This window comes from Cyrtonyx montezumae, unplaced genomic scaffold (assembly GCF_038088225.1).
Source record: "Cyrtonyx montezumae isolate F1298 unplaced genomic scaffold, pur_monq_1.0 scaffold_5, whole genome shotgun sequence".
NCBI classification, from domain to species: Eukaryota; Metazoa; Chordata; class Aves; order Galliformes; family Odontophoridae; genus Cyrtonyx; species Cyrtonyx montezumae.
The window spans coordinates 18,447,694-18,463,392 of NW_027072056.1; the positions used below are offsets into that span (position 1 = coordinate 18,447,694).

The 15,699-nt window shown below is 40.8% G+C and overlaps 1 protein-coding gene across 1 annotated transcript; it reads left to right on the forward strand.

The window, feature by feature from the left end:
• The first annotated feature begins 94 nt into the window (after positions 1-94).
• Positions 95-15,426, forward strand: NCEH1 (neutral cholesterol ester hydrolase 1). The gene is made up of 5 exons (XM_065747816.1): positions 95-235; positions 8,139-8,367; positions 10,668-10,737; positions 13,061-13,232; positions 14,771-15,426. Exons 1-5 carry the CDS (start codon positions 98-100, stop codon positions 15,386-15,388), a joined length of 1,227 nt encoding a protein of 408 aa, XP_065603888.1. The 5' UTR covers positions 95-97; the 3' UTR covers positions 15,389-15,426.
• The last annotated feature ends 273 nt before the right edge of the window (positions 15,427-15,699 follow it).

Here is a 15,699-nt window from a genome sequence, read left to right on the forward strand (position 1 = left end):
CGCCACCCCGCGCTCCCGCACACGCAGCCGGCGGCTCGGGGCGCCGGGCACGGAAGCGCCGGGACTTCCTCCGGGGGAGGCCGCTCCCCGCGGGGCGATGCGGGCCGCCTGGGTGCTGCTGGCGGGGCTGACCGCTCTGGCCGCCTATTATATCTACCTGCCGCTGCCCGGCACCGTGTCCGATTCGTGGAAGCTGATGCTGCTGGATGCCACCTTCCGAGCGGTGCAGCAGGCGGTAAGGAAACGCCGTCGGACCCGAGCGCCGCGGGTTGGGGGTGTCCGGCGGTGCCCGGCCTGCCCGGGAGGAGAGCTCGGTGCCGCGTCCCCCGGGCCGGGCAGGGGGCGAGGCCGTGCCCCAGGCTGCTCCTGGTTTTGTCCTCATCGGGGAATCGGGCGACCGTGCTTTGCTCAGCGCTGGCATCCAGCCGCCCTACTGCCTTTGTGATGGAGGTCTTCGGATGTTCTGCGGGCTGGTTTACAACCTGGGGGCTTTAGGTCAAAAGAATTAATGGCTTGTACTTGCATATGCTAACTAATGCCATAAGGAAAGAAGACACAGGGAGTCTTCTTCAAATGTCAAAATCAAGTGGCCTGTATTTGAAGCTGTATTAGTCAACAAAACCCTTCCAGAATAGCCGTTTTTGCTATAAGATACGTGATTGTTTTGTTGCCTTATGATCTTTCCCTCACTTTCTCTCACTATGTGTGCACTGGTATGAAAAAAGAGATCATGAACTTCTGATGATGGCTTCAGCTATAAGCTTGGTTTTCTGCCAACTGGTCTGATCTTTGACAAGGAATCACCAGCTGTGGTCATGCCTAATTTAGGGTACTATCTCTGCCTCTTTTTTCATAGCAGCATTTTTATTCATTATGTTGTCCCTAACACCTTCAACAACTTGCATGTTGAGAGCATCATCAGATTCAGAAGGGATGAATTCATGGGCAGAGGACTCATAAACGGATACCAGAAGGAGTAGGTGGGAAAGTATCTTCTATGTTCCTAACAGTAAGTGCGGAAGCAGGAGGACAGTGTCCAGGCTTGTATACTCTTCCTGAAAAGCTTCTCTGGCTGCCACTTTTCCAGACAGAGCTGGAACTAGATGTAGATCGAACTGTAGGTGTCCCTGTTGATCACAGGGGAGTTGGACTAGATGACCTTTAAACTCAAGTGATTATTTGATTCTCAATACACCACTCAGCTGAGCTACTGGAATAAAGTTTCTTGCTTATATACTCTCCCTTAAAGAAGTGATACCACTGTGACAGGAAATTATGTAGACAGAGCCTACAGTAGTATGAGTTTTCCATTAAAAAGCTGTGGCTTGACATGAACTTGCTTGTTCCGGTAACTACAATGACAACATGTGCCTTTACAGTGGAGCTAGAAGTTTAATAACTGGAAGAGCTACGATGGTCACAGTGTCCTGCCTGCAGAACACATGGCAACCTTTCATCCAGAAACACCCAAATCAAGTCCATAACCTCTAGCTGAAGGAGACCTATCTTTAGAAAATCATGTGACTAACTCTCTATATGTGTACTGCTGTTGGCTTACGTACACATTCTGTTCGTTTGTGGTTTGTGAGGCATAGCCAGATGAGTCCCCATGTCTCTGGTTGGAGGCCGGAGGCGATCCCATCCCTTCTGGGGGATCCTGGAGGTCATCCTCCCAGAGGAGCTGGCAGAACACAGCCTGCCCTGGTGGCAGCTGGAGCAAACTGAACAGCACTAAGGTGCCCACATCTGTCTCCATTTCTGTTAGGAAAAGGTGGTAATGTGTTAGACAGTTGTTCCCATCTGTGGCCTTGGAAATAGGATTATATATGGCAAGGAAAATGTATTAAATATCAGCCACAGGCAGCTTACAAAGCACAAGAAGGAACAAGTAGCTTATAGACAAAAGCATAAAGCAGCAGTGAGGCATTAGCGGTGCCCTGGACCACAGAACAGGTAAACTTTGGGGTTTTCTTTCCAGAGAGAGTGAAGTGAGGTGCTATCCAAGTGTTTAGAAATCTTTCCAGCACTGAGAGGTTGCACAAAGTCAGAAATAAGTGACTGCCATAAAGAATGAACTATGTGAACTGAAGCTAAGATTGTAGAAGTTAAGCCTGAGTACTTACTGTGTCAGACAGCTTTAGTATGTGTATATAAAATCAAGTGTATGTCCTTCTGTAGAGCTGAGCTTCCCTTTTCTTTGTCTATCTGAGGTTGAGACCAAATGATTTAACGATGCTCTGAATGTAACCATTGAACTTTCACCTGCTTCTGAATGTATTTCCAGCTTGCTATTTATTACTTTCCTTTGTAGGTTTGATAGCACTCAGAAGTACACTACTAAGTGGTTTTTGTTTTCAAACCTCCGAAGTACACTAAAATCCATTTTTTTCCAGAAGCATGAAACAAACTTTATGTGCTCTAAATGCAGTTGTTTCCCTATTCTGAAATAGATTTGTGCTGACTTTGACAATTGAGCGTGACAACTTCTTGTCAGGGATGATGTGCTTGTTTTCACACTCCCTTTATAAACACTACCAATAAAACATACTGAAACTGGCACTGCTGTTCAGTGTACTAATAATAAGGTGTTGCATTTCTGCATAGAGTTTTGTCCCAGGCAGTTAATGAAATTCCTTTACAGCCTGGGACTGGCTCAGTGCCCTGGATCACAGCAAAACCCTTCAAGCATTTATGTATTATCATGTGGCTAAAAATGCATAATGCTTATAGGGCAGTTTTCATCAACAGGTTTCAAAACATACTACAAAGAGGAGCCAGTGCCATTGTCATAATCTTACTTTGGGGGAAATGCAGATAGAGCACCTTATTTGAGGTCACTGAAAGTAGCAGTGGTTCAGAGCCCTGCTCCTGTGCTGTGTGTAGCATACTGTGCTGCCTTCATAACGAGATCAGAATCTTCAGCTTAATATTACTAAAGAATTGGTGCACAAGTGTTTAATTTAGAATGAGAGTAATGTCCTCAGCTGTCTCAAAATGGGACTTGGATGCAGTTTTAGAGAAAACTGCAGCATTACACAGAAGTTTTAGGTCCGAAAGGAACTGTAGTGTACATACGTGTGTATATGAGACTGTCAGAACTCAGCTTTACTGAAATTGCAACAGCAACAGAAAAGTACACGGGGTAACAGGGCTGAGCAATAAATTAAACTATGAGAATTGTTTTACACAGTATCTGTCAAGAAGTGCCTAAAGCAGCATTTCATAATTCTGCTGTTAACAGCAGGATTGATAGAGGCATTTCTCACTTCTTTTCATTACCATTCTCCCTTCTTGGAGGTAAAGAGAGCAGCATATGTTTATTAAATAAGCCCTTTGAACTAAGTTGTTTCTGAACAATGCTATCAAGGTACTTGCTATTCTGATGCACAGAAAGGAAGAAAGGATTGTTTATTCATTTATTTAGGAACTGGCACAGCTGTTTGGAAGGACAAGCAGGTTGGCACCCAGGCTGTCAGGCAGGCATATATGGAGGAAGTTAGACAGCTGTACAGGGAAGAAAAGCATCCTTGTACTTCTCATCAGCTGAGAAATGCCTTCATGCTGCTCTGCCACTTGCTTCTTTTTAGAATAAAATCTAGGGCATGGGACATCAGCATTCAGGAGTAGAGAAAACAGTAATTAGTTCCATCTAACATACCCACTCATATGTGGAGAGATGTAAATCATCGCTGTGGGCATCCAAGTAAGCTGATTTTTTTGCATGTAAGGACACAGTGTTGCAAGTCGGTGTACAGTAACCCTTCATGGCTGTTAGATGTAGCATGTGAGTAGAAACAGATACACCGCGAGTCCTGTTTGCTGTAGAGACAAAAGTTATTGGTTATCTAGTCCAAAAGCAGTTCATCGTGGATGAATAGGTGTAAACATGAAACTTTACAATGAAAAAATAATAGAGCTTCTCCTAGTCGATAAACGGTAAAAATGTCTTTTTGGTTCCTTTCCAATTCTGAAGGAAATTAGAGCACTTATCTTTGAGTCCTTGAGGACTCTTTGTATAACAGTTTTCAAAAGTACATGTTAGGTACTGTGCAGTAATGCACCTGTTCTAAGAAATGGCTCTGTAAAATGAAAGAAAATAGAGGTTAACCTTTAGAAGGGATAAACTTCCTGAAATGCAGTCAGACCGATATGTTCTGCACACAGTAAAATGGGGAAATGAGCCTGTTTATTTTTTCTGCTAGTCTCTCACAGTCTGCAGATTCTGTAGCTGGCATTTTGGACTGTAATGTTACAGCAGCGTGTTTTGCAAAATGATGCCTGAACTGAGGGTAATGTAATTCAGGAGCAGCAGCATCTTCTAAAGGTAGGAAATTATGTCTTAAGAGGTTCAGCCGCCCAGTGTCAGCATCGTTACTCGATGAGTCACACATGAGGCTTGGCTCAGCCCTGAGCAGTGTCTCATGTAAAAAGGCAAACAGCTCAGGCAAACTCCCAGTTCCTGATCTCAGCTAAGGTCAGAGCAGAACCTGGCATCTCACCACTGTGAAGGCAGTGAAGGAAGCAGCTGATGTATTCAGCTTGGCGCTCTGCCTTTGTGTGCCACCCGAATGCAACCTGTTGCAGTCATTTTAAGGCTAAAGGTCAGAGATTCGTGAAGCTGGATAGTTCACGTTGCCCTTAGGACAGTGTCACCCTGTGGAAGTCACAGGAAGGCAGGCAATCCTGATGTGCTGAGTGTTAAAGATTATTCTAAATTGGAAACAGAGGTAAAACTTTTCTTTTTTTTCTTTCTTTTTTTTTTTTTTTGTAAAGAGAGTACATAACTGATGCAGAGTACAAGTCTGTGAAAGAGGGGTAAGCGTAATCTCAGTGATTAATCCCTTTGGGATTCTTCATAAAGGGATCATAAAGAATCCCAAGAGACCCTGAGGAAGCACAGGAGGAATCCTACCAGTTTAGGGGCAGATACTGGTTATTAAAGGTGAGGTAACGGTGCCTTTCCTAAAAACTCTTCTCTGCTCTTTTTGTTTGTTTGCTTTAATCATAACCCTAACTCCTCCTTCACTTCTTGACAGTTTTCTCCTGCATCAAGTTACAACATCTCTCAGTATCTGGTACCCCTCATCAGAGAATTTATCAGAAATTATCATCAGGAGGAAGATGATGATCTTAAACAGCTTAGTCTTTAGGGAGTGTGTGGGTTGTCCCTTCCTCCTGAGCCTCGGTGAGAAGATATCCTGGTAAAAGAGAAGATGGTGGCTGTGGAGGTTACTTTCTCTTATTTGTTGGAGAGCTGGTGTGTATAAGCGAGTGTAAATCACACCACTACCAAAGCAGCCACAGGTCAGAGTGCCAACAACCCTGAAATGAAAAGCTGCTATCAGAACTGGGTGATGGATTGCCAGTAGGTGTGCTGCAATCTGTGCACAGTGGTTTACTGAACTGCACATAACACCAGCATGGTATTCATATTGGCCCTGCTCATCCTCCTGCTTGTGCAGGTCTGCTCTGTCCTGCTCTGTAGCAGCTGAGCTCGCTGGGTGCGTCAGCTCCATTAGTCATTCTCATGAAGCTTACCAGCCACATTTCATCAAGTTACCTGCTTAGACAATGAAAGTGTTTATATGGTTAGAATTTTGGGTGATCCTGTGTAGATCCAGGAGTTGGAGTCCCTTCCAACTCAAGATATTCTGTGATTCTATGACTCTGTGACTAAAACACAGCCCTAGATGAGATTTAGCCAACTGTTAAATACAAACATTTGCACAGAAGATATTACGGATATTTTCTTACATAAGAATTTTGTTTGTAGGAACTCTGGACAAGGCTAGCTCTTTGCCAGCAAAAAGCACAATCCCGACTGTTGTAAATAACCAAACGGACTGATTAGATACACTTTCAAAGAATGTGCTTGTAAGTGCTGGGCAGAGAAACCTGACAAGGTAAACATGAAAGAACTATTGCTGTTCCTTTTGTGCCTTGGTGTACGAGGCATCTCTTCCACGTTATTCGATTTATTTTTTGGTTCTTGGAAAGGGCAGTCTATTGCAGGGAAAAAGGCATGAAAGCATCTGATAAACCTGCAGAGGGCCATGGTGTTCTGTGGTTTAAATAAAACAGGGCAAAACACTTCTTGGTAAACAGCTGCAACTAGCCTTGAAAAGAAAACATTTCTGATTCCAGGGAACATGTGGTAATCATGTCTACAAAGAATGTGAATAATTAGCCTTTTGCAGCACAGTTGGCCTGAAAAAAACCCATAAAAGTGATTTTTTTGCCTGGCAGTATTTCCCAGTACTTACCTTCACTTGGAATCTCTGTAGGGCTCATGGAAGAGCATTTTGTTTGTGAATCAGTGGCAGCCCAATAAACTGAACGCCAAATTATTAAGTGTATTGCTTTTCAGATTACAAGCTTGAATGGTGTTTTCCTATGGAAATTTAAAGTAACAGTGTGAGAAAAGAAGGATCAGAGATTCTAAGATACAGTCTTGTGAAATCAACATTTCTGCCCACTGAGTGGATACTCGTGCTTTTTACTCCAGAGAAAAGACCTTAAGAATGCAGAAATGATAATCCATCCACAAAGCAGCAAACATGCCAAGATTTGGATTCTCACCAAACTATTTCAGCAGGCTAGCCTTACCACGAGCCAAGCAGGAAAAGAAAATAATTTCTATAAATCTCTGTTTTTGGAAGTGGATTCCTCTCTCCCCACTCATAGACCAGTCCATTGTACTTGGCTGTCAGAGACCCTTTTGGGAAAAATCTCAGTCTGTTGCTTTCCACAGAAAACTACCAGTGAAATGGGGGCTGTCTCAGGGTCTTTTGCACAGCATCTACTGAAAGCTGAGTCACATGCATTTGTTTGTTTACAATTCAACCAACCATAGTGGATTTAAAAGTAACAGGTAAGGACAATGACTATAGACCCAAGGGAGCAGATCCTTTTTGGTTGCTAGGAGGTTCCTCAAAATTTGCTTTTCCTCTGGAGGCTGTGTTGACAGCAGTGGTGTTCCTCTGTTAACTGTCCCTTCTCTTTGAGAAGACCTCCCTAACAGAAACACCAAGACATCGCAACTGTGGGAAATGGTAGTGCAGAAGGACAGTGAAGAAAACCGAAACAAGAAGCTGAAATCTCTCTCCATGTAAACACATAAGCCAGAAAGAGCCTGTAAAACCCTTACTTGGAAAATCACATCAATCACAAGGAATCTGAGTTGGCTTCCACTTAGTTTTTGTACAGGTTAAGCTACAGCAGCTATCCATTCTTTGCAATATTAATGTGGTTAAGACTGGTACCTGAATGACTCATCTCTCCCTTTCCCTGGAACTGGACTTCTTTGATTTATACTAGCAGGTTTGCACTGTACTGGTGACAACAGCAGAATTAAAACACAAAAGTAGTTACAGGTTGACAAGATATACGTGGAGAGCAGGTCTTGAGCACTTAGGCTGAAAGAGTGCCTTAGATCCCAGGATTATTTGTTCAGGGGAAAGTTAAAAAGAAAATCCTGGATTTTCAGAAGGGATAAAATCTGTCCTTCTACCCTAAGGGGACAGACAGGTGAGATCTTTCTTTATTTTCTTACCGTTTTACACACCCACACAGAAGTAACACACTTGAATCCCTGGGGAAGAAATGACAAATCTGCCCCAGCAATTCAGTAGCGCTTCAGATCCTTTCCAATTCAGCAGGCAAATACAGGACGAGCCAGTAAATAAGCACTGTATTCCTTTGAGGCTGTTCCTGTTTTCAGATGCCTTTGCAATCACTGAGAACTTAATTTGGAAATGGAAACACGCTTTGGGGTGGAATAAGAGAAATAGTTTGCATATTTCATACCTTACCACCACAAAAATGTTGTCTGTGTGGTATTGCCCTCTACTGGCACTTGCCTGAGGAGCTTTGCAAGCGCACCCATGGAATCTGCTGGTCAGTCAGGTTTGTCCTTTTGAACTTGGCATTCAGAAGGAAGAATGTCTTATTGCTAGGGTTTTGTTCTAATACAGCTTTAAAAGCATTACAGGTCTTGATAATCATTCATTTTGTGATGAATATTCTAAGAACTTATGTATGTTTTCATACAGAAGCTGCCTTTTAAAGATGGTTGCATCAATGCAGCATCATGATATGTTCTGAAGTAACAAATCTTTTTCTTTTTTTCTCCCTCAAAGTGTCACTTGGTTCACTACCTGAGGCTCAGTCATCACTTGATTGTTCTGAATTATTTGATTTGTACGTTCGACAAGCTGAAGTCTGTCTCTTCTGAACCCATTAACATAACGGATGTTGTTTTTGATGGTGTGGAAGTGAGAGTGTTTGAACCACCTGCAAAGCAAGATGAACCACTCAAGCGCAGTGTTGTTTACATCCATGGAGGTGGCTGGGCCTTGGCAAGTGCAAGTATGTGTCTGTTAGTAACTAAATAGGATTTTGGGCTGGCTTCCTCTTGGCAGGAGAAACAAAAGTCTGTTTTTCCTGCCAGGAGATAACAGTTTTGTAAAGATATACCTGAATTCAGTAGTAAGCATCTCTATTCTGGAGAACCAGATGTGAGGAACCAGGATAAAAATATGCAGTGGACACACTGGAAAAATATGTATCTTGTCAGGATGTAAACTGGATAAGAACCAAAAGATTAATTTTGTAACATCATGACAGGACAAATTGCACAATATACAAAGCAAACAATTACACAAAGAGTGGACTGAACAAAATCGCATGCAAGAGCATTGCTAATGGTTGGCTCCCAATAGCATGTATTTGGGAATTACTGCTGATTCCTGAAAACAGGCAGTGTGACCAAGGATATGGGTAGAATTGGGTTCCATACTCCCACCCTTATGGAATCTACTGTGATGATGAGCAGAACCTACCTTGAAAATTAACAGAATTGACTTTCTCTGATGTTTGTGGCTTATGAGTTAACTGTAGTAAGGTGTAGCTGTAGGCTATAAGCTAAGCTGGTCCTTCCATATCTCACAGCAGGAGAAAAGCCTCGGAAAAAGTAGGGGCCTGTGGTTCTCATGGCTGCACTGAGGCAAAGATCAAGAATGTGTAGGAGTCTTTGTCCTTCCCCATTTGCTTCTGAGACAACATGAAGGCCTTGCAACCCTGATGCATTCTGAAGCATACACAGACTCATCTGTAGAAGGGGAAAAAAAATCAGTGTGCTTTTCTGAAATGTTCTAAAACATGCAGAAGACTGTTCTGATTGCATTTAGACAATGAATGTATAAGCCACTTATGCCACGACTTAAGTGAGATTTAGAGTCCTAAATAACTTCAGAATCGGGTCTTCACCTTTGGAAATGGCAGTCTCTTTGTCCTGTAGCAATTTAAAAAATTTGCTCCCCCTCTCACAGAGAAACTGAGCTTTGAGATGGGTTTTCTTAGGCCTACATAAGATATGTTTGTTAGAGTCCTGCCCATATCATTTGTTCTGTAACAGTTCGCATAAGACTTGCTGTACAGAAGGTTTATATTAAATTACAGTGCTTTGTTTGGATGGCTGTAACTCAGCTATCCTCAAGTCCAAGATGCAGAGATTAATAGCACAAATGTTACAGCTAAATACTAAATTCTAAGACTAAATACTTTAGAAAACATTTAGTGTCACAGTATATTTTATGGTACCAGGAATCAGTGATTAAGTAATTGGAAAGGAATAAAATTAAGGAAAATCAGTCCACTGATAAACGGGATAGCCTTGATTAATCCTCTGTTAAATAAGTAGTTCACTTGATGTTAATAGGGCAGCTCATTTGAATCAGAGCAATACATGCTATAATAAAATGAACAAAAATCAGTGACTCACATGGTAATAATTATTTCTGAATGCAGTGGCCCCAGGCCACTGGGTACCTTGAATTTTGTCCTGTTGTGAGAACTGTGATAGGTGGCTGAGATGGCAAGCCCCAAGTCACCAAGTAACAGATGAGGGGAAAAAAACATCAGACTGCAGGACTTCTCACAGAGTGAACTGCGTTCCTTCTGCTAAAATATAAATCTGGAAATTAATCTGGTTTAAGCTGATTTCATTAACGTCTGTTTGTATTAAGTCTTTATGTTTCCTGAGAAGCCTTTCTGTTGGGGTTTTACCCGGCAGGTGCCTGAACACCACACAGTCCTTTGCTCATACTCTCTACCCAGTGGGATGAGGGAGAGAATTAAAAGAATAATATGAAAAGAAAAAGGTAGAACTCATGGGTTAAGATAAAGCTATTTACTAAGACAGATGAAAGGATAATAATTATTATATGTATATAAATATATATTTATAAATGTATATAACAAATGATGCATAAGCAATTGCTCATCAGTGATGGACCAATGCCCATCTGGGCCCCTGAGCAGCAGAGGAGAGGTGAACTCCAAACCATTCAAAACTCCTTCATCACATATAGTATGGAATGTCCCTTTGGCCAGTTTAAGTCAGCTGTCCTAATTCTGTTCCCTCCCAGCTCCTTGGGCCCTTTGCTGAGAATGGCCTTGGCTCCGTAGAGCACCATTAGATGCAACTATAAACATGAGTGTGTTATCAACATTGTTTATCCTCCTAGAACCAGAAATGTAGCATCATACCATGCACTCTGAAGGAAACAATTCCATCCCAGCAGAAACTAAGACACCTAGATATGGCTTTGTGAAATACTGCCATAAATGAACTTACGTGCACCTAACGCTATGTCCTTTTGTTCCAGGAACGAGCCTTTATAACAACCTCTGCAGAATCATGGCTGAATCTCTCAATGCTGTAGTTGTGTCAGTTGAGTGAGTAATCTAAAATTGATTACATAAATTCAAGGTATTAGAAATATGTAACGTAGTTCTTCTAGCTTTGCCCTTTTCCCTTGTTACTGACTTGTATACAAGGCTTTAAACTTGGACAATAATTGTCTACCAGTCTGATATTCCTTATAGAATAACAAATTAGAATGGAATCAAAAGTTCACTTGGATTTCTGTATATTTCAGAAGTCATTTCAGAGGGCAGAAATGTGGGAGAAGAGTAGAATTTTTAATCACTTGGACTAAACATTGAAATGCATATTTTATACATTTTAGTGCATCTCACAAATGTATCTGCAAGTAAGGAGTGCAACTAAAACCTGAGATCACTCAATTGAGTTACTTAAGTTATAATTCTGTTAATGCTTGTCAAACACAATTTTGTTATATACCCATAGGAAGGCTGAACCACAGCTCTCTGACTTCCTGTGGAGCAAAAGAGAATTTTTCATCCTTAACTGAAGATATATTATACATAAAAAACAATCATCTAAAGTCTGTCTAAAAACCACCATTTCTAAGGCACACTGAGCAAGTACCTGCAACCTAAAAATTAGCTACTCATTTTTTACTGCTCATTAACCAAAATACACAGTGAAGCATGGTGTTCTGCTGTTCTCTCAAGCACCCACTGTTGAAGTCATCTCAGTTAAGCCCTGTACTCTACTCAAGAGCAGGAGGCTGCTGGGGTGCTAGACAACAGAGAAGCAGCACTGCTTTTTTCACTAGCTGAACAATTACGAAGTAAACAAAGCTCTCAGCTAGCTAACTAAATTACTGAGATGACTCCAACCTGAGTGGTACTTTTCCCACCCTTACTGTCAACTCCAATATTTTCTTTTGCAAAACCAATCACTTGATATAACTACTCAAGGCTCTGACTCGCAGTTGATTACATATCAAGCTCTGTGATCTAATTACAATTTAATTATATGGAGTTGGTGCTAGTAATTCTCAATAGGTATTGTAGTGTACTTTACGAGTTTGGTTTTTTACTTGTTTATTATTAGAAAAATAAGTAAAAAAACAGACAAGTATCAATCATGGTATTGGAAGCTTCCTAGTTACTCATTTTCTGGTTTAAGGTGTTGTAATACTGGCTGTTTCTCAGTTGTTTTTCTTCCCTCCTTAGCCATTATATCTTTCAATCAAGGCATTTATCCTCAGTTAGTGAAGTCTGATTAGATTTTCTTCATTGGTTGAATTGCACATCTCAATTTCGTGATCTATACACATTACCTAGTTCTGCAAGGCCTAGTTTGCTCAGGCCCCTCTCATATTCCTTTGTAGCTGATGTAATATAGATTGTTTACTGAAAGCAGGGCAGATTTGATCTTTGAAACACTTCATTAAGCGTAAAATCTATTTTGCATATACTATATTTTATAGCTTAGATTACAAGGAAAACATATTGAACAAGGAAACAGTATTTTGTTTTGTTTCAGAAGTAATGCCAAGACCACTTTTTGCTTTCAGCTGAAAGACATCTCTGTAATGACATTAGTCATTTTGTCATGCTGACAATAGAAATACATCCTCAAAACATTATGAATCAGCTCTGCTGAGAATATGTAATGCCTGTTAAGGATAGGAAAACCGCAGCCAGAAAGATGTGCTTTGCACCATGAGGCCCAGTAACAACTCTTACATTTAAAATGATTCAGTAAACATGAACTGACTTCTCCTACACTGTTATTAAAGGACTGAGAAAATGCAGTAAACAGGTTTCAGCTGCTGCCTCTCCACCTGGATATTGCATGTATCCTGCTTCTGTCCTTGATAAAGGAGAATAATTATTGAGTCTGTTGGATTAGTGCAAGTCATAATTACTTCACTTCCTGGCTACTGTTCATTTCCTGGTACAGAGGTACATCAACATTCACCCTCTCCTGAGCATAGATAAACGTTTGGGAAACAGAACTACTGTTTGTCTCAGCTGAGTCTATTGGGCGTCACTCTTTCACAGCAGTTAAGGTGGGGAACAGACCAACAGGAATAACTCCCTTGCCAAGCATGTTTTTAGTATTAATTTATTTTTATAATGTATGATGAAATCCTCCATTGGGAAAGCGCTGCACAACATTATACCATCTTGGAGTTATTCATATCTAATAGGTCCTTATAAACCTTTTAGAGTAAGAGTGTTAATTATAAGGTAAAGGACTACACGCCTCATTTTTTTCCATGGTATTTATCCTAATAAAATAGTTATTTGCCACTAAGATGTACCCGATAGTATTTATTGATCATGAGAGAGAAGTATAATTAGCTAATAATCGTCTCTTACCTCCCTTCTTCTTTTGTAGATACAGGCTGGTACCAGAGGTGTGCTTCCCTGAGCAATTCCATGACGCTCTTCGTGCTACAAAGCATTTTTTGCAACCTGATGTCTTAGCTGAGTATTCAGTTGACCCAAATCGAATTGCAATTTCTGGTGATAGTGCAGGAGGAAATTTGGCTGCCGCTGTTTGTCAGCAGGTAACATCCAGTATCTGTTAATGTATTACACTATAACAATCCCTGATTCAGTGATGCATATAGTTTGACAGGTTCTTTGTGCTGCATCATCACAAGGTGATGTGCCAGCACCAGAGACAGAGTAGAAGCTCTTTCTATTGAAAGCCAGCATCTTGTCATGTTACAGAAGAAAAATGAGTCAATTGCACGAGTCAAGAAGCTTGCCATATCTTAGTGCAGTTATGAGTTCTTATGAGCCAAATTTTAAGCACAAGTAGCTAAGCGATTTCTTTTAACCCATTTTGCTGAGAAATTCTTTGTTTGCCTAAGTAGGTAACTAGCTACATTCATAACTTTTCCTTTACCTTTTCCAATTTTCCTTTACCTTTCCAATTTACCTTTTCCAATTTTCAAGTGCTTATCACAGAGAAATATGTTCTTATTTCCTCCAAATACAAACGAAGGACAACAAAGATATAATATATGAAGCTTTAAATTGTCTTCCTGCAGCATTTTACAATTAAGAAATTTTCTTTTGTGTACCTCTAGTTTAAACATAATCTGAGTTTAATCTACTAAAGACTTTAAAGGCTGCCTGGAGCAAATAATAGTATCATTCACGGTTGAGTGAAATATTACAATTTTTTTTGTATTGCCATTAACCATTGGTGATAAGAAGGTATATAGCCTGCTCAGGCAACTAATTATCATGACAACCTTGCTCAGACAACTAATTATCATGACAATCTTGCAGTATTGAATTAGTGAGGAAAAATTAGTAAGGCATTGAAAGTCTTTGTCTTGAGGACTGCTAAACAGGATAGAGCCCTGTTTGGAAACAGCATTCATAATTCATTTCCATGATGCTGTGTTCTTTTTAAATCAGTGATGTAAGACTGTTCAGCACAGGTTATATACACTAAGATTCTTCAGCCTGAAAGAGACAAAAGGAGATACAATACAGATTTATGTATCTTGGGCAGAAGGTGAAGCAAAAAAAGCATCTGCTGATTCTTCCACAAAAAGAATTTAGGGAGTACCAAAAGTATACTTTGTGGGCTCAAATCAAATGCAGGTGGAAGATTCTAGTCCAACACAGAGGTGCTTCTGCACGCAGTAAGCCTTTGCTAGAGAAAATCAACAGTTTGCAAAAGCTCAAAAAAAAAAATTAAGATACATTAATGGAAGAAAAATCCTTTAAAAACTATTAAACGTTTAGATAGCTCCTTTGACTCAGTAAGTCCCTCAATTGCAAATAGTTCAACTGGGAAAGTGTGTCAGAAGAAGAATCTAACTTTTTTTTTTTTTTTTAATATCTGCTACTGATTTCTGTTGGAAGCAGGATACTGGAACTGTCCTGAGTAATCATCGTTACAAGAATAGAAAAAGATCAGGCTGCTAGAATTTCAGACAAAACAAGAGCACTGTCTGCCAATGGAATTGCATAAGAACAGAATATTGCCTAAAAATTATCAAATGGTTGTTTGTGTGAAGTTCAAGGTTGATATTGTAATGTTTATGTTCTTTATAATCACAGTTCTATCCTGTTTTTCCCACAGCTTAGTAAAGATGAGCATTTGATCATCAGACCAAAACTGCAGGCATTAATTTACCCAGTCCTTCAGGCATTTGACTTCAATACACCTTCATATCAGCAGAATATGAATATGCCCGTTCTTCCTCGTTATGTCATGATTAACTACTGGATAGACTATTTCAATGGCAATTACGACTTGGCTCACTCACTGCTGATTAACAACCACACTGCTCTTGATGTACATCAAGCTCTGACTTTCAGAGGACGTCTGAATTGGACATCTCTACTGCCCTCATCATTCAAAAAGGACTACAAGCCTGTAGTGCAAACCACAGGCAATGCTGAAATAATCCAGGAGATACCAGCGCTGCTTGATGTGCGAGCAGTCCCACTGCTTGCAGAAAATGAGACTTTGCAGCTGCAGCCAAAGACTTACATCCTGACTTGTGAGAATGACGTCCTGAGAGATGACGGGGTGATGTATGCCAAGCGGCTGGAGAACGCCGGGGTGGAAGTCACACTCGATCACTTCGATGACTGCTTTCATGGTTGTATGATATTCACAATTTGGCCTACTGATTTCTCTGCAGGAATTCAGACCAGAAACAGCTATATAAAGTGGCTGGATGAAAACCTCTGAAGAGGAAGCTTCTCTAGAAGATGCTGTGCTCATCTCTGGTGTCTGTTCTTGCGTAAGAACAGTCAGTGAAAAAGTGCACTTTTCCAAATTATGATTTCATCCATTCAGTGCAACTGGGGGGAGGCTGCAGACCACAGACCATGAACTGTAGTGTTTGCCTGCTCAATTGGCCTTGCCCAGCTAAATATCGTGACGTATTTTTCAGACTTCAGGTTATTTTTTTTTCCTTTCTTGCCAGACATAAACAAATGTTGAGCGAGGAGATCAGCATTCCTGTCACATTCTTAACTAGCTAAAACTTTCAAGCTTTC

Coding starts and splice junctions, on each gene's coding strand:
- NCEH1 (XM_065747816.1), top strand. CDS start 98: ATGCGGGCCGCCTGGGTGCTGCTGGCGGGGCTGACCGCTCTGGCCGCC. Junction 8,368..10,667: donor CTGGGCCTTGGCAAGTGCAA/GTATGTGTCTGT, acceptor CTTTTGTTCCAG/GAACGAGCCTTTATAACAAC. Junction 10,738..13,060: donor GCTGTAGTTGTGTCAGTTGA/GTGAGTAATCTA, acceptor CTTCTTTTGTAG/ATACAGGCTGGTACCAGAGG.